Raw genomic sequence first — 24620 nt, forward strand, 5'->3', positions numbered from 1 at the left:
GGCAAAGGGTATTTCCCCTCATCAAGGACAATGAGGAGAGAGCAGATGAGAGCCAAAAAAAATTTGCCTCAACAGTCCCTGTGTATTAAACAAGTCCATCAGCTTCTCCAAGCTAAATTTTCACCTGAAGAAAAGGATGGTGGAGAAGGTTTGGGGAATTCCCTTAAGGGTAAGGGAGTCTAGAGAAATGGCCACAACAAGACAGCTCCCTTCCTACCCTCAACTGTAAAACTCTGTGGTAGCTGATGACTCTGAAAGTTTTCAAGGGCCTTCACATGAAAGAGTGAATAAAGAAAAGGCACAGATGGCTGAGGGACAAGCCCTCTCTCTAAGAACCCTGGATACCCAGGATTTAAGCTGCCTTATCTTTAAAGCACACCTTGATGATGAGGAAGAGTTCAACCTGAGAGCACCAGAACAGAGCTACTCTGAGAAGCACACTTTCAAACTCTCTGGTCCCGAGCCCTGCTCTTGGTTTTCAGGCCACTGAGGTCCTCCCTCCATGTACTCTGGGGCAACTGTATGAGGACACGACTGGTGCTCAGGAGTCTGGTACTTTTTTGAAGTTGGAAGGAGAAAGTCCCAGCTTGAGGGAGTACCAGAAACTTCCATCTGAAGTCACAGACAAAAACCAGGCCAAACAATGGAGATTTCAAAGAAAAGGGAGCCTTGGTAAACACCAAATAGGCCAAGGAATGAGCGATGAAGGGCAGGAAAAGGACCCCAATTTATTGAAGGGCCACACCTCTAATAATAGGTGGCCATCTCAGGGTCCTATGAGCAGAGTTTTAGGGTTCTCAAAACAGGAGGCAGTACTCCAGCACAAAGTCCCTTTAGAAATCAGTTTAGCAGTGAAGATGAAGCACTTCTTCAAGAGGCTTCGTCCGAAGAAGAAAATCAGAGCAACAGAAGAGCCCTTCCCTAGGGTAGAGGTAGACACAGCTGAGGAGACCACTGAGCAAAGTCCATTCACAGGCAAGCCTCCCTCCAAAGGGAGGATGGTTCCTTGCAGCAGTGGGGTTCCTTCAATTCCAGAGAATATGAGAATAGTTGGCCTGATCTTAGAGAAGAAGATGGGGGCCATGGATGACCCATATGCTTGGGAAGGGAGCCAACAACAGGAGAGGGAGCTCCAAATCCTGGAGATCCAGGAAGAACCCACTGGTAGGAAATTTCAGGACCTCAGGGCACTCTCCTCTGCTATGGCTCAGGAGGATAACAGCAGGTCAAGAGGCCATGGAAAAGGTTCAGAAGGCCACTGGAGTTTGAGTTGGGCGAGGCTGGCCCAGGACAGCGAGAAAAGGGTTAAAAAAAATTCAGAAAACTGTGAGATTCAGAGATCAGCACCTGCCCCCAGAGAAGCTAGCTTCCATTGCTAGTGAGGGGTCCATCTCTTCAGGTCGATTCCCATATTGCCATAGAGGGTCAAGGTTCTCCAGGACTCTAGACCACTCCCAGCACTACCCCAAGCTACCTTTTGGGGGATCCTACTCCTTTCACAGGGGATCCCCAGGCCCTTCTTCTCAGTATGGAGTACTTTGGCTCCCACCGAGAGAATCCAGTCTCCCAGGAGATAACTTGTTCTCATGATACATGACACTATTAGCCCTTCCAACTTGTTCTCATGGCATATGACATCATTAGACCTTCCAAAGAAGATAGTTACCATTGTGTTAAGGGCATTATCTTTCCCAAATACATTCTATTCTTCTAACAAGAGTAGCTGTTTTCTGTCCCCTACCAGCATTTGCTGCATTGCTTTGGGTGGTCAGGGTGAGGGGAGGATTCGTTGGATTGCCCAAGAGATACATGCTCAAAGGAGCCTTTTGGTAAGGAAGGCCTTTTGAAATCTTTTTCTGGGACTTCAGGATAATCTGTTGGCCACTAGAGGGCAGCTCACACCTTAAGCTGGTGATTAAGAGCCTCCTGGCTGGCTTCTAAAAGTCTGAAGGGAAAAGGGAGGGAGAGGGGTGCTGGTTGAGAGACCATTATAATTCCTCCCTCTCCTCTCTTCCCTCCCTTCCCTTCCCCTCCTCTTTCCCCCCATTTCCGGGTAGTGCAGTGGTTCACAGATACTCTATTTTTAAAATACTTTATTTTTTTTTCATAATACTGTCATTACAAAAAAATACAAAAGAACTACTATAAAAACATTCAGGGACTCATCAAAATGAGAAAAGCCAAGAAAGCCCCCACCCCAGTTCCTTAGGGTGTAGCCACAGACCAGGCCAGAGTCAATAACCCCTTCTCCAGGGTTCCCTGCTGTCCAGGATAATATACAGTTGTACAGTGTGGAACAGCAAGGTAGGATATTCTGGGTTCCCCAGACTCCAGGGACAGGACAAGTAGAGCTCCATAGGCCAGGGAAAGGACCACAGAAGCTTGGAGATGGAGTGGATTAGGACTGGAGGGGACTGACAGGCTCTGGCAGGGCTGAAGCCCTGGGGCAGGGAGGCCAGGGCATCGCTGCTGTGACCCTGAATTCCCAGAAGGTGGGGAAAGCTCAAAATCCCCTTCCTTTTGGATCAAGGCTGGCAGCACCAAAGAGCTGCCCAGTACAAAAATGTAAAAATCCCTCCCTCCCCAGCCCCTTAGTTAAGCCTAAAGAAAACACATGTGGTACCTATGCGCTTTCCCCTTCTGTCCATCCCCACTTCCCCCAGCCTGCAGGCCCAGTTGGGCATGGGGAAGGTGTGGCTGTCAAAGGAGGGAAAGTGTTTGAGGCATGTGTGGTGAAGCGGAGCTGCCTCCCAGTCCCCCTTTCCCACAGGCAGCTCAGCAAACTCCACCCCTGGTAAATACAAAGTGTCTCGTGCTCAGTGGCCCTCCCCACCCCCCCTCCCCAATCCTAGAGTATGTGTGCACAAATATGTGGGAAGGTATGTGTGTGTACATAACCAAGTACACGTGAATAGTAATCCTTCCCCCCCTTCCCCCCCCCCTTATGGTGATGGTCCGGGATAAGAGTGTCCTATTTGTGCTCCTCTCCCCGTCCTACATTTGGCCGGAGAGGGGGCGAGAAAGGAGGGCAGGAAGGACCTCAGCAGCGGGTAGGGGAACGACATGCTATTTACAGGCCTGGATAGGAAACCTCTACAGATCAGATCGCCAAGTAACAGTCAAGTCACTCTCCAGCCATGGGGAGCAGTAAAACTGGATTCAAAGCTTGGGACAAAAACATCGACCCCTGGCCCTGGGGGCATCCCTCCCTCCCTCCCTCCCCCCACCCTCACTTCCCACCCTAGACAGCACAGCCAGGTAGGGGCGGTAACGATTTTCCGAAAACAAAAGTGGCTTTTTTGCATTTTAGAAAAAGGGTGCCTGATGGGCGGTAGGGCCGGCTGGATCGCCTTTCTGGCTGCGGGAGCCTGGGGCCGGAGGGCGGTATTGCTGTGGAGGCCGGGAGCCGGCCCTGAGGCTGGGCCTAGGAGCAAGGCAGGTGCTGTTTTAAGATTTGTCGCGTCTGCGGAGCTATCCTGTCCGGGAAGCGGACTTTGAACTCCACTATGAGGTCGCCCCGTTGGGTGGGCACCTTAGGGAAGGGCAGCCCCTCCCCGCGTAGTCTCTTCACAGTGCCCGGCTTGATGACGTCATTGCAGGGTAGGGGGATAACTCGGCCATCGATGGTGGGAATGTTGACTGTGCAGCCACACAGCGCCTGGGGAGGAGGAGACAGAATGAAGGCGAGATGGAGAGGAGGGGCGACAGAAAGAAGGGGGGTACTGATTTCTATGGGAATGGCATCTTCTACAGCTTTTCTGCTTTGGGAAAGGGAAGCAGATAGGGGAAAGGTGGGCTGGGGTTGGGGTGGTTATAGACACTAGCCATCAGGGAATTGGGGGATTTAGGGAGAACCTCATACCCCCCCCCCCCCAGTCCCACACCATCCTCTGGCTCGGGAGTCCGGACGAGGTCCCACCCTACCTCCTTGAGGCTGATTAGGGCACTGTAGACCACGTTGGTCCCGTCTCGTCGGAAGTGGGCATGCGGCTTATCCTTAAGTACAAAGACTATGTCAGCGGGGATGTTGTCGGGCGTGGCGTCGCCCTCTTTGGGGAAGGTGATCTTGGTGCCCTCTTTCCAGCCCCGCTTGATGACGATGTGCAGGATCTTGTCCTCTGTACGAACGGTCCGTCCGTCCGGGTTGAGGCGCCTCCGGGTGATCTTCATGCGCTTAGTGGAGCCGTGGTAGACCTCTTCTAAGGACACGCGCAGCTCGTGCACGACAGGGGGATCCTGCACCTTTCTCCGGGGGTGTAGGGACTCCTGGGGTCGTCTGGGTCCTCCACTCAGCCCATTGAAACCAAAGCGGCCGAAGGCGCCAAACGGGTCATCGTCTTCGTCCACATCCATGTCGTCCGGGTCGAAGCCGTTGAAGGGCCGCGTGGTACGACTGCTGGCGAAGAAGATGTCGAAGGGGTTGGAGCCACCGAAGAAGGAGGCGAACGTGGCGTGGGGGTCGCCATGGAAGGTGTAGTGGAAGGAGCCCCCAGAACCTCCAGAGCTGCCACCACCGGTCTTCAGGCCTGGGTAGGGAGGGGACGGAGTGGAGGGGAGGTAAGGACAGAAAAACACCTTCCAGTCCAGGCTCTGGCCCTCACCCCACCCCTTCAACATTTCCCTAGGAAGGGAGAGCTCCTAGGAGCTACCTGATACTGTTGCCTCTCTGGATAGTTTATCCTCCCCCTTCTCTCGAAAAAGACTACTGAGGAAAGGTTGGCAGCTCTCTGCTTTGTATGGAAGGAGAGAGTATATCTGCTTTTGAGAATAACAAAAACGCCTCCCATCTCTACAGCAGGTCCTTACACACTCATTAGTCTGATCCACCTGAGGATCCCAGAGCTGAAATGATTTGCCTAAAGTAACCCAACAAGTGAGCATAGGATTAAAACCTAGTTCTCCTGACAACTATATGATGCTCTGTGTACCACATTAACCCTCGTGGCCTTCAAACAGCCCAGGGTCCTTCCTTCAAAGTGGCTGAGAGATGGAACCTGAGAGGCTGAGTATTGTTTGCCTCTGATTCATACACTGAGAATTAGGAAAACGAACTCTTAGATTCTTGCTTCCTCCCTAAGAGAAGAGGACATTCATTGGCCACGAAGTGGATGAGTGGGTGACGGTGGTAATAAAGAAGCCCAGAAAGGTCCTTGTTATCCTCCAGGGTTGCTGGGGGATTTTCTAATCCTTTCCTTCCCCACTCCCAACTGCAACCAAGTGTTGGCAAGGTGGGTAGCTAGTTATGGTGGGACCCAAGGGAGATCCCATGGGGGACACTTTTTAGTATCTGATATTTTGAGTATTTAATATTTTTTAGTAAAAGATTTTTTTAATGTCAGAAAATTCCACTCTCCACAGCAGCTAGGTATTTATTTTGTGATAAGTGGCATGTGTTACAGTTACAGTGAAGGCTCAAAGCTTCTGGTGAACAGTAACACAAAAGGGGAAGCAATTTTCAAACACTGCCTAGGGCACACAAAAGGCTTCTAGCAGCTCTGTGCCCACCCCACCCCCTCCCCAACAGTGGGAGCCAGATTGAGATAAGATTGGTGAGGAAGACCAATCCTCCTCCCTCTCTAGTCCCTATGGGGGAAGCCTCTGGGCCCAGAGGAAGAAACAAGATGAATATATTCATGAGCATAGCAAGAAGGAATCATTTTTCTCGAGGTTTCCAAATGCTGCCCATGGCCCCATACCAAGTGCCTGAATGGCAAAATGGCATTATTAGGCCTTCACTCCCACATGCCCTGGGACCTAACTGGGAAGTCAAAGGCTGGCTATCCCCCTTCCTGAAATTTCATTCCTCACACTGGCTTCAGAGTGGTAGAGAGTAAATTTTCTTTGGAGCTTTTCACCTGGAGTTGCCAGCAGGCTTACTGCACCCTTCTTACCCTCATCTCCTCCCCATCCCCCCTTCTGCAAGGCAGAGCCCAAATTAGCCTGTTACTTCCCTGGCAAAGGCTTGAGGGTCATGAGGACAGGTTTAGGTTTCATTTTTCGGGGAGGAATCAAGGTTGGGGGCTCTTAGATCAAGGTAGTGAAGGCTTCAAACCCCTCCCCTCCCCCCCCCGGGATTCCCAATAGGCCCCCCCTCACCCAGCAGGCTGGGAACAGGCTGTCCTCAGCCGTTCACAGCTCACGGCTCCTGGTCTGTCTGCATGACAGGCTTCTTGTGGGGGTGGCTGTGGAGGAGGCAGCCTGGAATGGCAGCCAGAAATACTACCAGCCTCTGGCACTCTGGCAGACTAGGGTGTGTGGTATTCACTGTCTTAGTCCAGCACCTCCCTCCACTCCTTGAAGGAGAGTCAGCATATCCAAAGAGGATAGGTAAGGGTGAAAAAAGGTAGAGAGCAAAGAGAAAAGTCCATAGACTTTTCCATAGTCACTGTCTCTCTAGGAACAATGACTTCTGCCTCTAACCTTGATCCCTGGTATGGTATAAGCCATAGGGACCCATGAGTCAAACTTGGTAACCACTGGGGAGAGGTGGGAGGCCCCCTCCCCCTTCCCTTCCTACCCAGGGCAGCTGAACTTTTGCCTAGGTCAGGACCCCGGAGTAGATGTAATTCTCAGGCTTCGCCACATGGTGGTTCATGGATTGTACTGCACAACACTCTCGAGTCCCGCCAGAAACCAGATTAAAATGTAATTGGAAAATATTTAACAAAATAAATAAAAAATACAATAAGAGATAGATAATATTTCATTTTAAGACAGTCAATTTGTTCCGTGCAGGGCTGGGGATCCTTATGTGTGGACTAGTGGCCCTGTTTCTATTGGAGTTTGACACCTCTGTTGTACCCTAACTTGCTCTGGTATTCCTGGGAGTTTTTTGAATATTCTGGGAGACTCCTGGTGATTCAGAGGTGGTGAGTCTAGGAAGGGAGTGTTCAAAGAACTGAGAGAAGGAGGCAGGCAAGGGGAAAGGGGAGGGCAGAGAAAGGAAAGGAAGGTTCCTCTTGGGGAGGGTAGCCCTAGGCTCTACTTGAGACAGTGTTGTCTTAATATAGCCTAACAGGTGCCTGTTGCTGGCACTGTGGGGCCCTGAAAAGGAGGGCCAGAATTAGCAGCTACATCATGCTTGTGGGATTTGCTAAGAGGTACTGCCAGGACCACTCTTCCTTCAGCTTTATTTGGGCCTTTCCTGCTCCCTGATATAAACCTGCTGTCCAGCGCTTGGCCACCCCATGCCCTGAGGGCATGAAGCCAATGATAATCTCTACCTCCCCAAGACAGCAGCAGGGGTGTTCTGGAATTGTTGAGTAGATAGACACTCCCTGAGAGCACCATCCTTTAATTTATAAAAGAAAAATGTGATTAGTTCTGGCTGCCACACTCCAGCCCTGGTCCTAGCAGTGACTCTCAGCTCCTATTTGACCCTGGCAGGCATGAAGGCAGGCAGATTGCTTCCCTTGGGATCTCAGGTGCCCTTGGTCCCTGGGTTTGCTGGATACTGGGCTAGAGGCCACATCTTTCACTCTTCCCTTGGCCCTGGTCTGTTTATATAGCCTTCAGAGGCTAAAACTCTATGCTGATGAATACAAATGTTATGTGCCTTTCCCCATTTTCCCATCCAATGGGGCAGCACAGATTTCAGGGATGGCCTAATAAGGCTGGGAGGAGAGGTGCTTTCAAGACTGGCAGAAGAATCCCAAGGCCCAGGCATCATAGTGGCTATATCCTATGTCTTACCTCTGTGCCTGTGTTATGTGTGGCCTTAAATTGTGAAGACTTGTCAAATGATGGTGGTGAGTAGAGAGTTTAGGGGGCCTAGGGTAAAGGAAATGGGTCCCAGGGGCCTAGAATATTGAGAGGAGTAGCTGGTTTCCTTTGCTATTAGAGAGTCTTAGCCCTAGCCAGTCAAAGCCAGGGTGGAAAAGGGGTCAGACTCAGGGAAGCAATGAGGCAGCCTTCCTCCGACCCTTTCCTCAGCATCAGCACCCAAATGGCAGTGTCTCTGCCCTGTTGCTAAGGAGCTCGGAAGGAACTGGGTCACATAGTTCTCTGCAGTGAGAACAGGCATCATTCACCCACCAGGCTGCCCTGGGCCAGGTGCTGAGGACTTTCTTACCTTCTTCCCCATACTGGTCATAAACAGCTCGTTTCTTGGGGTCACTCAGCACATCATAAGCCTCTGCAATCTCCTTAAACTTCTCCTCAGCACTGGGCTCTTTGTTCTTGTCCGGATGATACTTCAGGGCCATCTTCCGATATGCTTTCTTGATCTCATCTTCATTGGCTCCAGACTGGATACCCAGAATCTTATAATAATCCTTCCCCATTACAGCAACTGGACCAGCACTGGCCTCCTTGTTCCTGCAAGAAGCCCAGGGCCAAATCTAAAATAGTCCTCAGCCTCCTGGCCCCTTTCATCTACCTGCTCTGACCTCCCCCTTGATTTTACTCTTCCTTGGACACATCTCCTCTCCTGTCCTCAGCTTCCTCATCTATAAAATGAGAATTGGACTAGATGAATAATAATAAAGTTCTCTAGAACCAGACCCTGAGGCCTAGGAAAATGAACTCACTTCCAAGGTCATGCAGCTCCTTCGTGGTAGAGCTGAGACTAGAACCTTTCCTGCTCTACATTTTAACTTCCATAAGCTCGCCCCACCATCACCACAATCACTTGGCCCTTTCCAGCTCAGGGGCTGAATAGAGCATGTTTTTGGCTTTAGCTCCTGAATTCCAGGAGCTGGAAAGTGAGGAGGCTGTGGCCTACTTTGTGGAGCCCAGCTGAGACCTGATTCATTAGTCAAGTCTTAGAGTTGTCCAGATCAAAGGCATCTGTTGTGCACCAGTGCCTCAAAGGCATCTCTCCACTGGATCTCTAGACAACCAGCTGATAGAACAGGGTAGGAAGTATGTTTAGTAAGGTTATATCGGGCAACATTTAGTTCCCACAACCTGCTGGGGGCTGAGAGAACAGTGGCTAATACTGCTAAAGGGGTGTACCTCACTTAGTATTACATTTGGCTCATGCTACACAGGGACAGGAAATGAAGGGGAAGGCATCCTGGGCTAGATTGTCCCAGCTGGGTTGTCACAGGGATGCTGTGGCCCCCAGGGGGATGCAGAATTAGAAGGCAGCACCTTTCTGGTGGATGAATGAAGGAATGACTGATTGATGGCTGGACAGAAAGGGTAGTCTGCTTGGTACTGGAGTTTTAGCACAGTTCTGAGAGAATATTCTCCCAAAAGCCTCCTGGGGGAAAAGGCATATAGGCCACCCTTAAGCTAGCTAGCTGTCTTGGTAAGTTAGGCCACGGGTGCAAGAGATCCCAGGGCCTCTCTGACATTAGAGTTCCTTGGTTTCTGTTCTAGTCTGCTCATTCCCAACCTCACATTCACATGTGATTTGATCCCTACAAGTCCATGAAGACAAGATGAGTCACAGCCCCTGGCAAAGGAACAAGGAGCTTGTCTCCATCCGCATGAGGATCAATTCCCTGCCCTAAGGTAGCACTTCGGTTCACTCACCACTCCACTCTTTTGCCCCACAACACACACACAGTAAGCATAATTCTGACACAGAGGCAACCTGGGAGAGGCAGAGTTCCTTTCCCCTTTGGCCCCATTTGTTTGCAAGCCCACCCTTTACCTAATACTAGAGGCAACTCCTGACAGCCCTTCCCTCCTGTTTCAAACATCTTACCCGGTGAAGTTGGCCTATCCAGGTTCAATTCCAGCCTTCAGTGTCTATTTAGCATGAAGTGCCAAAGCCCCAGTTCTCCCCACTGGCCTCATCTGACAGGCCTAGATCAAGGGATATCTGGTCACAGATGGCATAGGGCAGTCACAGCTCCCACTGCTCCTCACCATATGTGCATGTATATGTATGTATCCATAGGGATGTGCATATTGTGGAGAGGAGAGGGTTTCTTCCTATTCCTGGCTGGGGATCTCTTTGGGGAATAGCCAAAAGCCATTCTCTGGCTCTTCTAAAGCATAGCACAATTACTGCCAATGGCCAGGGCAGGGGCAGAGCCTTTCTAGCAATGCCCTGGGCCAAGGCCATAGCCTTGCCCTCATGACCTCCTAGTACCAGCACTTGATGGGGACTTAGGGAGTGGGAAGGCAAGAGGGAAACAGGGTATCGGCCCCTGTAAGCTACCTCTCTTTCAGGTAGGAGAGGAGGCAGTATCATCTCCAAGGCCTGGGCTAGCACGGCTAGAGTGGCTGTAGCTCTTGCCCCCACAGTGCTGGCAGCTGCTGGGCTGACTCATGCCTTTGGGAGCCTCTTTGTACGAAAGAGAAGCATTTATATGAACCCGGGCACCCCTCCCTCCACCAGCACGTCATGCCAAACTGCACAGCTCCCGGCGGCCCCCCACGCGACAAGCTGGGGGTTGCCATTTTGAATCACTGGCATGTGGGGGAAGTGGGGTAGGGAGGGCACACAGAAAAGAAAGTGCATCTGGGGGTGGGCAGCCATTTTCGGAAGCAGCAGTAAAATCTGAGAAGGAGCTGGCAGGGGGAGTGCTGTCATCTCTGTCCCAGCCCACATCTCCTTCCCCCATCATTCAGGCCTCCCCACCCCATGGTTACTCAGGGCCTGGGTGTCATTCCCCCACCCACCAATGCCAGCTCACAGGTGAGGCATCACAGCAGTTCCATGTCAAAGGACAAACAAAACAGGTTCTAATCTTGAGCATCCTCATGCTGTCCCCATGTTACCTCTGCCACCAAGCTAGTTCCTTTCCTCAGAACCCAACTGCCAAATAAGCTGAGCTCAAAAGGGCCCTCAAACCACCCCCACCCCTCCCCCCCAGGGGTGAGGGAGAAATGAAGGGCAGGCTTTTTTGGAAGCCCCCCTCCAGCAAGTTTAACATGTCTTTCCAGGCTAGCAGGTAAGAGCTTAGAGGGGCCCTGCTTTTCTTTCCTATCTCCTCCACCATGTGCTCAGATGACAAAGAATCTCCAAGGCCTTGTAGAGCAGGAGCACTGGGGTTGGTATGAAAGGAGAGAAGGATAAAATAAGGTCTTGATAAGGTACTGGAGGCAGGTATGGGGAAATGAAATTAAAATGGCAAGGTATACAGGGATGTGAAATATGGATATAAGTTGGAATGTGTAATGGAGGGGTGTGAGATGGGGTGAGGTATGAAAGAATGGCATGACTGGGATGATATAAATAGGAGGAATAGGGAATAATATAGGAGTGTGTTAAATATTAGGTGAGGTATGAGTAGATGAGAGATGTATGGGGGATGAGTAAATATGATATGGAGGGATGAACGGGTGAGATGAGGGATATAAAATATAGGGAAGTGGGGCTGTCAGATATGGGGGACAAGGGGTTATGAGACATTTGGTGAATGAGGGGATATGGGGGATGAGGGGCTGTGAGATGTAGGATGAAGGGATGGGAGATATCGGGAGATGGGAGATATTGGGAGGTGTGAGGATATTGAGATATGGTGGATGTGAGATATTAAGGGGATATAAGATGGGGGATGAGGGGATATGAGATATAGATGAGATATTGGGTTATGAAATCCTAAGGAATAAGGTATGGGAGGATGTGATATGGGGGAGAAAAGGGTAGAAAACGGGGAGATATGGGAGAATGAAATATCAGAGGGATGGATATGAAATGAATGAAATACCTGAGGTAAGAGAGACGCTTGAGGTGAAAAAATGCTGAGGTATGATGAAAGGATGAATGTCTTTCTGCCATCCTGGCAGAGGGTGAAAATACTTTTTAAAGGGACTTACCGAAACTTTACAAACCCATTCAGCGTCCATGCACGCAGTTTTAACGGCTCCAGCTGAATTTTAAACATCAAGCTGGCTAAGAAGTCTTCTCCCCAGAAGTGTGGGAAGCTCCGGAAACCTCCTCTTGTCTGGATTGGGGGAGCAGCTGGGGGTGCGCAGGAGAGCCCGGTGCGCTTAAACATACCCAGCAATACCCCTCCTCTCTGACCTCACCCACCTGTCCACCAGGTACTTCAATAGCCAGATCCTCCTCAGGGCCACATGTCCTCCTCTGGCCTCCCACTGAAGAGTCAGTGAATGTCAGACCTCAAAGGGTGAGGAGGGAGAAAGGAATCCAGAGAAGCAGTCTCTTGTGTGACTACTGGCTGGCTGTATTTGAGACTATGACTGTGCTTGAGAGTGGGTTAGTGTGATTGTGAGTGACTGCCTGTGAGTGTGAGATGGAGAGGAGCAGCGTGCATCCTCACTCACCCGGGAGAGCCTGACCCCAAATCACCAAGAACCTACTCAATGAAGTCACTTGACGCGCAGAGTCTCCTCCTTAATTGGTCTCGGGGTGGGGCCAGCCTCAGACAAAAGGCGCTTCAGGAAGGGTGGGGGCGGGGGGGACTGGTCGAGAAGAGTAGGGGGGAGGCTAGGGTTCTCCCTGGATCCCTAAGTCCGAAAGCCAGGGTGGGGGCACTCGATGGCTCAGTGCGGGGTGGTGATGTCACTGGGGGCTTGGGGGGGGGGGGAGAAGGCGGAGCTGGCGGGGGAGGGAATGGTGGAGGGGGGGCAGCAGTGACGGGGACCGCTCCCAGCCACCCCCGGCCTAGTGCCAGCCCCCGGCTCCACCGTACCCCCTCCTCGCCCTGCCTGCCCCTCACTCCCACCCCCATTGGGAGCCCAGGGGAAGGCAGTGGGGCCCTGTAGTCGTGGGGCATGTCTAGCCTTCAGTCCCCTCGGTCCTCCCTCCCTCCCCTCTCCTCCCTTCTAGCTCTCCCAGACCCCAGGCAGCTGGACACTCCAGGGTGCAACCAGGGGTCAGCAATCAGCTGTCTGGCCTGGGAGGGAGCGCCGGTGGGACTTTCCATTCCCGGGTGGATTCGGCAGGTCCTGGAACCCGAGCTCCCCGCGGCGGCGGCGCGGCCCCCGGCCCCACCAGCTGTCCCCACGGCGGCGGCGGCGGCGGCCCCCAGCCCTCCAGCAGCCCCCCGCGGCGCAGGTGCTCGGCCTCCCACCCAGCGGCAGGTCGGTTGTCTAGGCTCCGAGGCACGAGACCACAGATAGATACTCCCCAGACCCCCTCAGCTCCCGTATCCAGCAGCGCCTCCAGCTCCTCTTTAGCCCAGACACCCCGGTCCTGGGACCCCCCCAGCTCCCTCCCGGCCCCGGCGCGGCGCCCTCACCGGTGAGAAGCTGCGGGCGCCGCCGCGGTCGGTCAGACTGAGCCGCTGTCCCGTCCCGTCCTGTCCCCTCCCCCCGGATTCACCGCTTCCACCCGGGACCGAAGCCACCGGCCGCTGACGGAGAGGGAAAGGGTGGGTGGACAGGGGGGGAGACCCGCCCCCAGGGCCCCGCCCCCGCGCCGGCCATTGCGCGGCATGCCCGCCACTCAGCACGGTCCTTGACATGATTGGACGGTACTGAGCGAGAAGGGGGCACAGGGAGGCGTGGGGGGACGGACGCCTACTTTCAACGGCGGCCTGCGGCCGACCCCTCGTCGGAACAAGGCTCGAGTTTCAGGCTTATGACTGGAGCTCTCGGGAGTCAATCAACCACGCCTCCTACCCTATGAGTCACGTTCATTGGTGAAGGAAGCTGAAGGTGGGATCTTCATCCGCCCTTCGATTGCATTGGTCCAAATGAAGGGCTTAGCCCCTCCTCAGGCTAGTGCTGGCATTTCTCCACCAGCCCAATTGACAGGCCCTTGAGGTGGAACATGCCGGCCACCCTACTGGTCCCTAGAGAATCTTCTGGAAGCCTTGCAACGTCACAGGCAGGACTTAAAGGGAACGCGGCTACCCCTGCCCTACGAGAACGCCTCAGACCGAGCTTTGGGGGTGTTTTTGCCTCCTCCCCTCAAAAGAAACATTAGCCTCTCCGGGGGTGGGGAAGTGGGGGGGGGGGGGGGGGGGAAAATGGTGAGCAATGCATCCTGGGAGCTGTAGTCCATTGGGTGGGTTCAAGAGGTCGGCGACGGTGGGCGTGAAGGAACTATTGGCTCCGCCCACAAATCCAGCCTCCGGTTCCCCCTCCCGCCCCTCCCTGCCCCCACTCCCCACCTAGCAGCCTCTGTCCAGCGGACCGTGAGCCTCTTGAGGGCAGGATCTGTTTCCATTTTTTTCCTTCGTATCGCATAGTGCCTGTAGCATAGTGGGCACTAAATAAGTGCAGTGAATTGAATTGATGAGGTGACCTGCCTGGGGACTCGAGGAATCCATAAAGGACGAGCTTATAGTTAGGCACCTGGGAAAGAGGGTGGGGGTGAGGGCATCCCTGACTTCCATTGATGGGGCCGGCAGCTCCTCTTAGTCTGTCTCCCTAAACTTCATCCGAAACCCAGCCTAGATCAACCGAGCCCTCAATCAGAACGTGCCCCTACCACCGCCCTGGCCGTAACCCAGTTTCAGATCCTCAATTCTGATCTTGACACAGACGCAGCCCCCCAAACCCACTCCCAGGCTCGATTCCTATCCACAACTTTGTCCCAGATCCCCCACCTTGACCTAGGCTCAACTCCTGATCCCTCACGGTGCTCGATTCTGACCTAGCCACTAGATTCCCCTTAACTCCCACCTTGACCTTGTCCCACCCTCTCCCTATTACCTAGATTCAGAAGAGTTCTATTATAGGAGTCATAAGAACTGGGTTTAAATCCTGGCTTTTTCATTTATTGCCTTTGTGACCTTGGGCAAATCATTTAACTTTTTCTGGGTCTAATTTTTCTCATCTCCAATGTCCTATAACCCTTCACCTCTAGCCAGACCCAGATTCCCCACTCTCACTCAAACCTAGATCCCCCACACAGATTCAAATGTAGATTCTGAATCCTGATCCTGACATAGCCTCAGATTCCCCCATCCTCACCTAGGCCCAAATTCCCCAACCTTGACACTGATTCAGGTTAAATGCAGCATTACTGACCTTAACCCTCACCTTATATCCTCTTTCCCCCATCTCAGTCTCCCTTCTTCCAACCCTGTTTCAACCCCACTTTCCTCCATCATCTCATTGTCCCCTAATCTCCCATCCTCCTGTTTCCCGTCTTCCTGTCTCCCATCTTCCTGTCTACCCCCCCCAATCCCTGGGGCTTGGGGGAGTAGAGCTGCGGGGGTGGCTGCCATCGGAAGCTGCCTGAGCAGACACAGTGCCTGGCGCACACGTCACTGTCTCCCAGGGCCCATCTGTGCCAGCGGGAGATGGGGGCGTGGGAGGGGGTGGGGAGGTGGAGAGGGGGATGGGGGCACCTTGAGAGACAGAGGGACTTTTAGGGAGGCCAGGGAGATGGGATGGGTACTGCTTCCCTAAGGACAGGGGCCTTGTCATTTTTTTCCCCTCCTCTTCTTTTTCCAGGGACAGGAGATTCAGGCAAAAAGCAATATGCCCATTAAGCTGAGCCAGAACTGAGACCTTAAAAGCACCCAGTCCTGGTTTACATTGTAGAGATGGAAGTGGGATCTGAATCCCAGAAGGTTTCTTCATTTGACCTTCCCTCATTCACCACCATCTATTTCTGTGGGGTAGGGGAGAGTGGGGAGTGTGATGAAATGGTGCAGGTGGTGGGAGTTTGGGAGAAAAGGGAAAATGGGGTGAGGGAACAGAGACAGAATAGGTTAAAGTCAAGTGAAAGGGAAGATGAAATGAAGGAGGCGATGGGGTGAAAAGGGTGATGTGGCGAGGGGCGTAGGATGGGGAGGGTCACAAGACCTAGTACCAGTCTCTAGCTGTGAGTGAAGGTTATAAAGAGTTTTCCTTGAATTGTCCATCCCAGCTGCTTCCTATTTTGCTCTTCCCAAACCTCCCAAATCCTCTTACCTTACTGTTCAACCTTTCTGACTTGGGGGCTTGATGATACTCATCTGTGTATGTGTGTGCATGTGCCAGTGTGCTCATGTGCCTGTGCATGCCCAGTTTATATACATGTCAGTGTGTACTTACACAGCTAGGTCTCTATATCTATGCATATGCATACACCTGTGTATATCTGATAGAAATGCTAGTGTTATAGGCTGCCCTGCCCTAGGCACTCTTCTTTGACAATCTAGGCAAAGGGTGTAGATATAGGCCCCAGTGGGCGCTTTGGGAGAACTAGGGCAGAGCAGATAGGCTAGTGGTGTGGAAATAGGGTCAGGGAAGAAAGGTCGACTTCTAGGTTGTTTGTCTGACACACACGTATCACTTGGCTGTGTATGGGTAGGGCTAGAGGTTGAGAAAGAGGGCAAGTAGAGGAAGATGGGAACAGGCAATGTGAGAGCAGGATTTGTGTAACCTTATGTCTGTTTTTCATCTTTTTTCCTGATGAATTGTGTCTTTGGTTATTAACCCCACTTGACTCTGACCCTGTGTATGTGATTAAATAAATCTGTCTATGAGTATGTCTTTGTGTACCAGAGTGTGTGGTTTGTTTGTGATTGTGTGGTTATGTCACTGTGTAATTACATGATTACATGTGCCTGAGTGTAGATTATTGTCTCTAAGCCATCTGTGGTTGTGTATGATTTGTATGATGTGCTATGTCTATTATTGTGTGTCTGCTTGTTTAGTGGTTTGCTTGTTGGTGATTTTGTGTAATTGTGTGTGCATAAGCGTGCAACTTTTATGTATGGTTGTAGATCTGTGTGAAAGAATGAATGTGAATATGTAAACATGTGTTGGTGGCTATGTCTGTTAGGACTATGTGATTGTGTGTGCAACTGAATGGATGTGATATGTGTGATTCTGCGTATGTGATATCTGTGATATTGTATGTAATTGTAAGAGATGTCACCACTTCAGATCTCTGTGCCCCTATTTCTAACCCCTTTGAAACTAGAAATGTTGGAGGTCTAAAGGTGGGAGCAGAAGGAAAGCTCAAGTTTGGGGCAAAGGACCAGGATATAATGAGTCCTGGGACCTATCCATCTTTCTTCCCACTACTTCCCGATGACTTCCTGAGTCCACCCCACATTTGGCGGGGGGCTCTGAGGGGGTGCCCAAGGGCCGCATCACTCAGCCTGTATTCAGCTTCCTACCCTGTTGCCATGGCAGCAGTTGCTAGGGGCTCCCACGGTTGCTAAGTTCTGGGGGCGGGTGGAGCAGCTGCCAAGGCCCTGGTTGCCAAGGGAGATGAAGCAATCATAGGGAGAGAGAGAGTCGCCTGTGGCATTTTCCCCCACCCCTTTTTCTCTCAGCACCGGCTGAGGGACTGTCTGTCCCTCCTATCTGTCCATTTCCGCAACCCGAGTCCTCATACATTGTCCTTACCTGCCCACTCTCAAACAGGAATGATCCCCAACTCCTTCAAAGGGAAGAGGGAAGAACTAGGAGGTAGGGAAAAATTCAAGGGATTCCTTTCCATCATTGAAGGGACCATTATGTCCTCTATGTTATATCTGACCTCCTTTCCCCAACTCAGCCCTGACCCCTGATGTGGTTGGGAAGCTCTGGTTTGGAAGGGTAAGGCCTAATGTAGAAAAAAAGCTCTACTCTACCCAATCTGGTTCCCCTCCCTGAGGAGGGTCTAAGTGTTAGGATTCGTGGATGCTGTTCATACCCCTGGTGTTGGCTGAATCCCATGCCTGGTGTTTTCAGTTTGTAATATGTCCCATCTCCCTCTACCACCTGTTTTTTCACCACCTTCCTTTTCCCTCCTCTAATTTACCAACAGAGACTACTTTGGAGAGGCTATAAACTGACCTCTAACTCTGGCTCTAGACTGGTTTATAACCCCAGACACAGATTGATTCCTAATCCTGGCCAGATGCTAATTTATGAATTCTTTCCATAGTCTGATCCTTTAGCCTCAGTCACCGAGTAATCACTGAACCTATACAATGTATTCCTGATCCTAACCAATCTAATCTGATTAAAAATTAGCTGCCCAAGTGAGCTCTACAGACTAACTCCAAGCCTTGACCACAAAGTGATCCCTAAATTCAGCCCTAATTCAGATCTTTGAGTCTAAACATCATATCCCTGATCCTGGTAAGAGATTGACCCCTAAATTTGGCTACAACTTTATCCACTATCCCAATCTACAGATGAACTAAGCCATTTATTAAATTCCAGGTACTATGCTAGGCACTGTGGATTCAAAGCAAAAATGAAAGTCATTTGCTTCCTGAAGGAGAGGGGGAGGAGTTGGAGGAGCAGGAGGGAATAACATGTATATACAACAAAATATATATGAAATAAGATACTAATACCAGGAGCATAGCAGCATCCAAGAGTCCTAACATTCAGTCACCTTTCAGGAAGGAGTAGTTGGAGGACTAAATTGAGTAGAAACTGGGGGCATCAGGACAGGCTTCCTCTAGTAAAGGCTCTTGAGCTGAGCTTTGAGGGATTCATTGAGGCAGGGAAGGAGGGCATTTCAGGAATGGGAGACAGCCCAAGCAAAAGCATAGGGAAAGGAGAAGGAATGTTGTTTACAGGGAATGGCCAGCAGGCCCATTTGGCTGGAATGTTGAGTGAGGGAAAGAGAGTAATGGGAAATAAGTCTGGAAAGGTAGGCTAGAGGCAGAGAACGAAGGGCTTGACAAGTCAAATGAAGGAACTTGCATTTGATCCTACAGACAAGAGGCAGCTACAAGAGCTTTTTGAGCTGGGGAGTGACTTGGTCAGAGCTGTGCTTTAGGAAGCTATGTGGAGGATGGATTGGAGGGTAGGAGAGACCCTCCCAATAACTGGGAGACCTGTTGGGCTATTTCAGTAGTACAGGTGAGAGGTGATGAGGGTCTGACCATGTGACTATGGTGACTATGTGAATGAAGAAAAGAGTGATGTGAGATAGATTGTAGAGATAGAATTGACGAGGTTCACATTCGGATTTTTAGCTTCAGCTCATAATATATGTAGAGAGCCCAGATCTCAGTCAGACAGTGGCCTTCAAAGGGCTTCCAGACCCTGATGCTTTCAAATCAGAATAAGCAGATACACCGTTAGAGGTACAGTAGATCACACACCCAATCATACAAAGCAAGCACCGTCCAGAGACAATGCAAAGACAATAACACTTACACACAAACACATAAAATCATGCACATTACACCTGGGCACAGCCACACAATCAGACACATTCTTTATTAAAATCAAAGTCCAGTAGAAAGTGATGTCTAAACTGATGGCATGAATTGCTTTGCAACTGAGGATTTGATTTCTAACTCTGGGCTCAGAGTAATCCCTAAGCTCACATACTGATCACTAACCCCATTCATGCACTAATCCTTGTATCTGACCAGATGTCATGGTATTGGTCATAAAGGAACACTGCCAGCGATGGCTCAGCACAAATCTATTCCCAATTTCGAAGCAAACAAAAAAACCCCCAAATAATAATTGTACCGTAATGAAACTTGTTGCCCACGATTACCTGGACATAACATTGATTCACAAAAATTAAATGTGAAAACAGGATGTGACATATATTTTCCTAGAGGCAGCTAGGTGACATAGTGGATAGAGTGCTGGTCCTGGAGCTGGGAAGACCTGAGTTCAAATATGGCCTCAGGTGCTTAATAGCTATGTAATCCTGGGCAAGTCCTTAACCCCTCTCTGCCTCAGTCTCCTCAACTGCAAAATGGGGGAAATATATAGCATCTACCTCCCAGGGTTGTTGTGAGAACCAAATGAGATAATATTTGCAAAGTGCTTAGCCCCAGTGCCTGACACATAGTAGGCACTTAATAAATGCTTATTTCCATCCATCCTTCATACCATTATCCTGTCTGCTCCTGGAGTTGTCCAGAAGCTGCTTTCAGTGAACTTATAGAAGATGAGCTCACATCTTACTACTTTTATTCAATTACCAAAACCAGTCATCTTATCTACCTGTGTAATAGTCATCTGAACTCTAAATATAAAACAATAGTAGTGGGGCAGTGACTTGTGCCCAGACCATTTCTACCTGAACTGAATAGAAGAAGATGATGGTGAATGATAAGGATATCAATAATACAAGGATCTGTAATTTCATTGGCGTGAGTATTCTATCCATTCATTAACATCATTACCTCTCCACATCCACATAAAGAGTCTTCTTGAGTTGCTGTGGCCAGCAAAATAATCACCACTTTATAAAGATCTTTGAGGAAATTTTGGTTTGGAGTATATCCCTCAGTCCTTTGAAATAGGACAGAAATTCATCAGTGGAAGCTAAGAGTGTGTTGAGCAGATGTCTTCTTTTTATTGCTTAAATTGGCCTTCCCCTGACACTGACCCCAAGACATCCTCTGCCTTCCTTACCAAGATCATCTGCAAAAATAGAGAACAGAAAAGAGCCAAGAATTCATCATGATCCTTATGGTAAATCAGCTTTTTGAACTCAAGAGAGTCTAGTCATGCTGAGAGTTCAAGAGGCCTACGCCATGAGAAGAAGCAGAGGAACAAAGCACAGGAAGAACTTGAAGGCCACAAGAGTGCATTTCAGGGGAAAATTAGGAACTTTTCAGATGTATATTCATCAGTCTCACAGAAAGATATGCAACGATCCCATATAAACTGACTGGATCTTGCCATCACCTTTGCTACTGTGCTCTCTGGAACTCCATGCCTTGCCATGCAGTCTGCAGCACCCTCTGGTCCACCCCCTGCCCTGCAGTCCAATCCTCTCCCTCATTAGAATGTAAGCTCATTAATGGAAAGGATTATCTCAATTTTGTACTTGTATCCCTAAAGCTTAACACCTTGCTCTGTATAAAGTAAGAACTTAATGCATGCTTTTTCATTCATGCATGCATGCATGCTTGCATTCATCCATTCATTTATTCATCTCTTGGTGGTCAATCTTTTGATGATGAGCATCACCAGACATAGCTAGTCTGGCACTTAGATGACAGACGTATAGAGTCCACTGCCATCGCTGCATCCATATTTGAAGGCTTTGCAGCTTAATTGAAACAAGATTTTGTGCTTTGCTGGCGTAACCTTTGAGAACCCAGGACCACTTCCACTGACAGCATAAGGCATCAGAACAGGGCTTTGGTGGAACAAAATAATAACTCACATTATATAATTAAATGGTTTATAAAGCATTCCAATATACATTATTGAATGAGTATACTTTTCATTTTGAACATGCATCTCATTTTATTTCATATCAGACCTGTGACGAAAGTAGTGAATTATCCTTGTTTTTCAAATGAGGAAATAGACTCAGAGAGGTAGGTAATTCGCCCAACTAACATAGTGGAAGAACCAGGATTCAAACCCAAGTCTTTTGACTAAGATTCCATTGCTCTTTCCACTAGAGCCCTCAATGATCCTCAATCAAGCCTTTCTGCCTCTTCAAAATTCTCTTCTTCTCCAAAAAGCCTATCCAGATTAATTTGAAGATGATCCAAATGTTTGTTCGTTCATTCATTCATTCATTTGCTCATTCATTCATTCAAGAAATAGTGATGGAGTGCCTACCTTGTGTGCTGAATATGCTATCATCGCCCACTGTGTGTGTGTGTGTGTGTGTGTGTGTGTGTGTGTGTGTGTGTGTGTGTGGGTGTTTGCCTGTAAGTCTGCATCTGCTGGAGATTTTACTCTCCCAAGCTTGTTAGCAGGGACTGTGGTTATTTTGGCAGCTCTGGACAAATAACCAAACCGTGGAATTCCTTGTGGAACTCCATTGCTTTCCTGTCAGATGGAGAAGGATAAGTCAAGGATCTCTATTGGGGGAGGTATACAATTAGGAATAACCTTAGGGATTACTCTTTAGTCTGGGAAGTGGAAAACCAAGAAGGTTCAGGATCACAGTCCTTAGAATTAGAAAGAGGATGGAATGAACTGGGTTCCCAAACCAGAATCCCAAATCTCTATCTCCAACTTCAGTCTCTTCCTTGAGCTAGGTATACACACACACACACACACACACACACACACACACACATACATACATAGACACACACACATATATATACACATATGCTTATGTATATCTCTCTATAAATATGTGTGTATATATATAGACATACATACATACACACATATACATATATACATATACCTATGTATCTCTATAAATATATATGTATATATGTGTGTGTGTGTATATGTGTGTATATATATATATGTAGGCATACACACACACATATTCTCCCAGTTGCCCAGGCTTAACATCTTGAATCCATTCTTGACTAGTCCTTCACTTTCACTTCCCACTCCATCTATTTAGTTGCCGAATTCTATTGATTCTGCCTCAACAATATCTCCCTTTTCATCTCTTTCTTTCTACTCTTAATGGGTTTTCCTGACTCCAATATTTCCCTTCTGATATCTACCTTCCACAAGTTACCAAAATAATCTTCCTAATATCTGCTTGATCGCGTCCCCTCTGCTCAAAAACTTTCAGTGGCTCGCTATTGCTAGCTAGGGTAAGAGGTTGAGAGCTGGGAAGAGAACATTCTTTAGACTGGCATTCAGAAGTTTCCACTTCAGGCCCCAACCTATCTTTTCAGCCTTTTGTCACTCTCCTCTTCTTCTACATTCAACATTGCAGACACGTTGGACCATGTGTGCATCTCTCATATTTCCCTGCCCACTTCTATTAGTACGTCATCTCCCATGCCTGGACTGTGCTACCTCCTTTCACCTCTACCTACAGACATCTTTTCCTTCCTTCAAGGCTCAGCTTGGGCACAACTACATTCATTAAGCTGTCTCTATCCCCCAAACCCGCAAGCTCTCTATTTCTCACCAGGCTGCACTTTTCTGGACTTCTCCATCATGCTCTTGAACTGGGTACTTTCTCCCCGCCCCACCCCACCCCAGCCATTTCAGCTTCCTTATGTGTGTTGTTTTCACTATTACAATGCAAGTTCCCTGAGTGCAGGAACTATCTTTTTTTTTTTTGCTTGTATTTGTATTCCCAGTGCCTAGCACATAGTAAGCATTTAATAAAGGCTTTCTGACTTGACCCATCTTTGCTCGAAGAGCGTTTTCCCTCCTCAAATCCTCTAGACTAATCCTCTCTATTTCACCTATTTTACACAGTGCTTTTGAAACTTGTATTATCTGTGAGCATGCTTTTACCATTTTACTAGATTGTAAGTTAGGGCAAAGACTTTTATATCTCTCCTCAGTGCCTAGTACATAGTAAGTAAATGCCTAGCAAATGTTTGTTGACTTTAATTGGTACTAGAACTGGGGTGGATGGCAGTGTCTCCTTAAAATTTGAAGGAGGTCATTTCAGGACAAATAACAGCAAGACCTACTTCTTTCCTTCCTTCCTCCCTTCCTTTCTTTCTTTCTTTCTTCCTTCCTTCCTTCCTTCCTTCCTTCCTTCCTTCCTTCCTTCCTTCCTTCCTTCCTTCCTTCCTTCCTTCCTTCCTTTCTTCCTTCCTTCCTTCCTTCCTTCCTTCCTTCCTTCCTTCCTTCCTTCCTTCCTTCTCTCTCTCTCTCTCTCTCTCTCTCTCTCTCTCTCTGTCTGTCTCTCTTTCCCTCTCCCTCTCCCTTTCTCCCTCCCTCTCTCTCTTCTTACCCCATCTCTCCCTAGAACTTACTTGATTTCCCCATCTATGGACCACTAGAATTGTTACTGTAATAGGTTTCTTCATCTCTAGTCTTTTCCCCTTTCAACCTATCCTAAACACTGCCACCAAATTAATCTTCCTAATGCAGATGCTGAGAGACAGAATAGCATAACAGAGAGCTGGTGTAGACTTAGGAAGCCCTGGGTTCAAATTCTACATATGAACCATACTGATTATATAATCATAGTAAAGTAGTCTAACCTCTCAGGGCTTCAGATAATTCTCTAAGACTATACATTGTAGAGCAGGTAAAGAGAGCTTCTTCATCCAGAGGAAATCCAGTGAAATCACAAGTTTGGTTAAAAAAAATTCAGGCCAATCCCTTGCTCAGAAACCTTCAGTGGCTTTACATTGCCTATAGGAAAAAGGCCAAACTCTGTCAGTCCCCAAGCTAACTTTCCAATCTTATCTCCTACTGCTTCCTAATGTGGACCCTCCACTTAAGTCAGCCAGGCCTATTTCCTAAATACATCTTGTGTTCTCTTCATGAGCTCTTCCCCCATCTTGTGCCCATAGCTGAAGTGCCCTTCCTCCTTTCCATTCACTGTTGATGACCCAAATTCTGCCCATTCTTTAAAGTAATTGAAGTTCCATCTCTTCCATGCCGTCCTCCCTGACCACTCCAGCTGATGCTAACCTCTTCCTCTGAAGTTCTAGGGCACTTACTCTCTCTCCCTACAATTCACTAGCACTTAGCATGCACTGCTCTGCATTGGTATTTCACTTTCTGGGTCTTTCTACACCTTGCCTCCCCTCTGCTACTAGAATGCAGCCTCCTGAGGGCAAGAGGGAGCTATCAGGCCCACTGGACAGAGCACTGGAATGGAAATCAGGAAGCCCTGAGTTCAGATATGACCTTAGAGACTCACTCTCTGTGTGACCCTGGGCAAGTCACTTGACCTCTGCCTTCTTCAGTTTCCTCAACTATAAAATGGGGATGATAACAGCACCCACCTCCTAAGGTTGTTGTAGTTAGCACACAACCTGGCACATAATAGATGCCCAATAAATGCATGTTTCCTTCCTTTTTAGTCCCTACAGTGCCAAGCTTGGTACTTTGCCCACAGTAGATGTTCAGTAAATAACAGATTAAACAAATAAGATGGTGGCACAGGCTGAAAATACAAACATTTAAAGATATATCTGCTTAAATGAATAGGTAATGTTAGATATTCAATGGGTAATATTCCAGGGGAAATTAGA

General features: G+C 49.0%; 1 protein-coding gene across 2 annotated transcripts; it reads right to left on the minus strand.

Moving 5' to 3' along the window:
• Positions 1-2076: 2076 nt before the first annotated feature.
• DNAJB5 (DnaJ heat shock protein family (Hsp40) member B5) lies at positions 2077-13222 on the minus strand. 2 transcript variants are annotated; one of them, XM_036737483.1, is made up of 4 exons: positions 13107-13222; positions 8072-8316; positions 3925-4526; positions 2077-3658 (listed from the first exon to the last, which is right to left on the minus strand). In XM_036737483.1, the coding sequence occupies exons 2-4, from the start codon at positions 8280-8282 to the stop codon at positions 3425-3427; spliced, it is 1047 nt and encodes a 348-aa protein (XP_036593378.1). In that variant the 5' UTR covers positions 8283-8316; positions 13107-13222; the 3' UTR covers positions 2077-3424. The 2 variants fall into 2 exon arrangements, with proteins under 2 accessions (XP_036593378.1, XP_036593379.1); XM_036737484.1 differs by lacking the exon at positions 13107-13222 and adding an exon at positions 11719-11931 and having other exon boundaries at positions 3246-3658.
• Between the last annotated feature and the right edge of the window lie 11398 nt (positions 13223-24620).

The sequence above is a fragment of the Trichosurus vulpecula genome, chromosome 9 (assembly GCF_011100635.1).
Source record: "Trichosurus vulpecula isolate mTriVul1 chromosome 9, mTriVul1.pri, whole genome shotgun sequence".
Classification (NCBI taxonomy): domain Eukaryota; kingdom Metazoa; phylum Chordata; class Mammalia; order Diprotodontia; family Phalangeridae; genus Trichosurus; species Trichosurus vulpecula.

Excerpts from the sequence above, each read along its gene's own strand:
- DNAJB5 (XM_036737484.1), bottom strand. The coding sequence starts at position 11,900 with ATGTTTAAGCGCACCGGGCTCTCCTGCGCACCCCCAGCTGCTCCCCCA. Across the intron at positions 4,527-8,071 it reads TGACCAGTATGGGGAAGAAG|GCCTGAAGACCGGTGGTGGC; the intron begins GTAAGAAAGTCC and ends CTCCCTACCCAG. Across the intron at positions 3,659-3,924 it reads CCCTAATCAGCCTCAAGGAG|GCGCTGTGTGGCTGCACAGT; the intron begins GTAGGGTGGGAC and ends CCTCCTCCCCAG.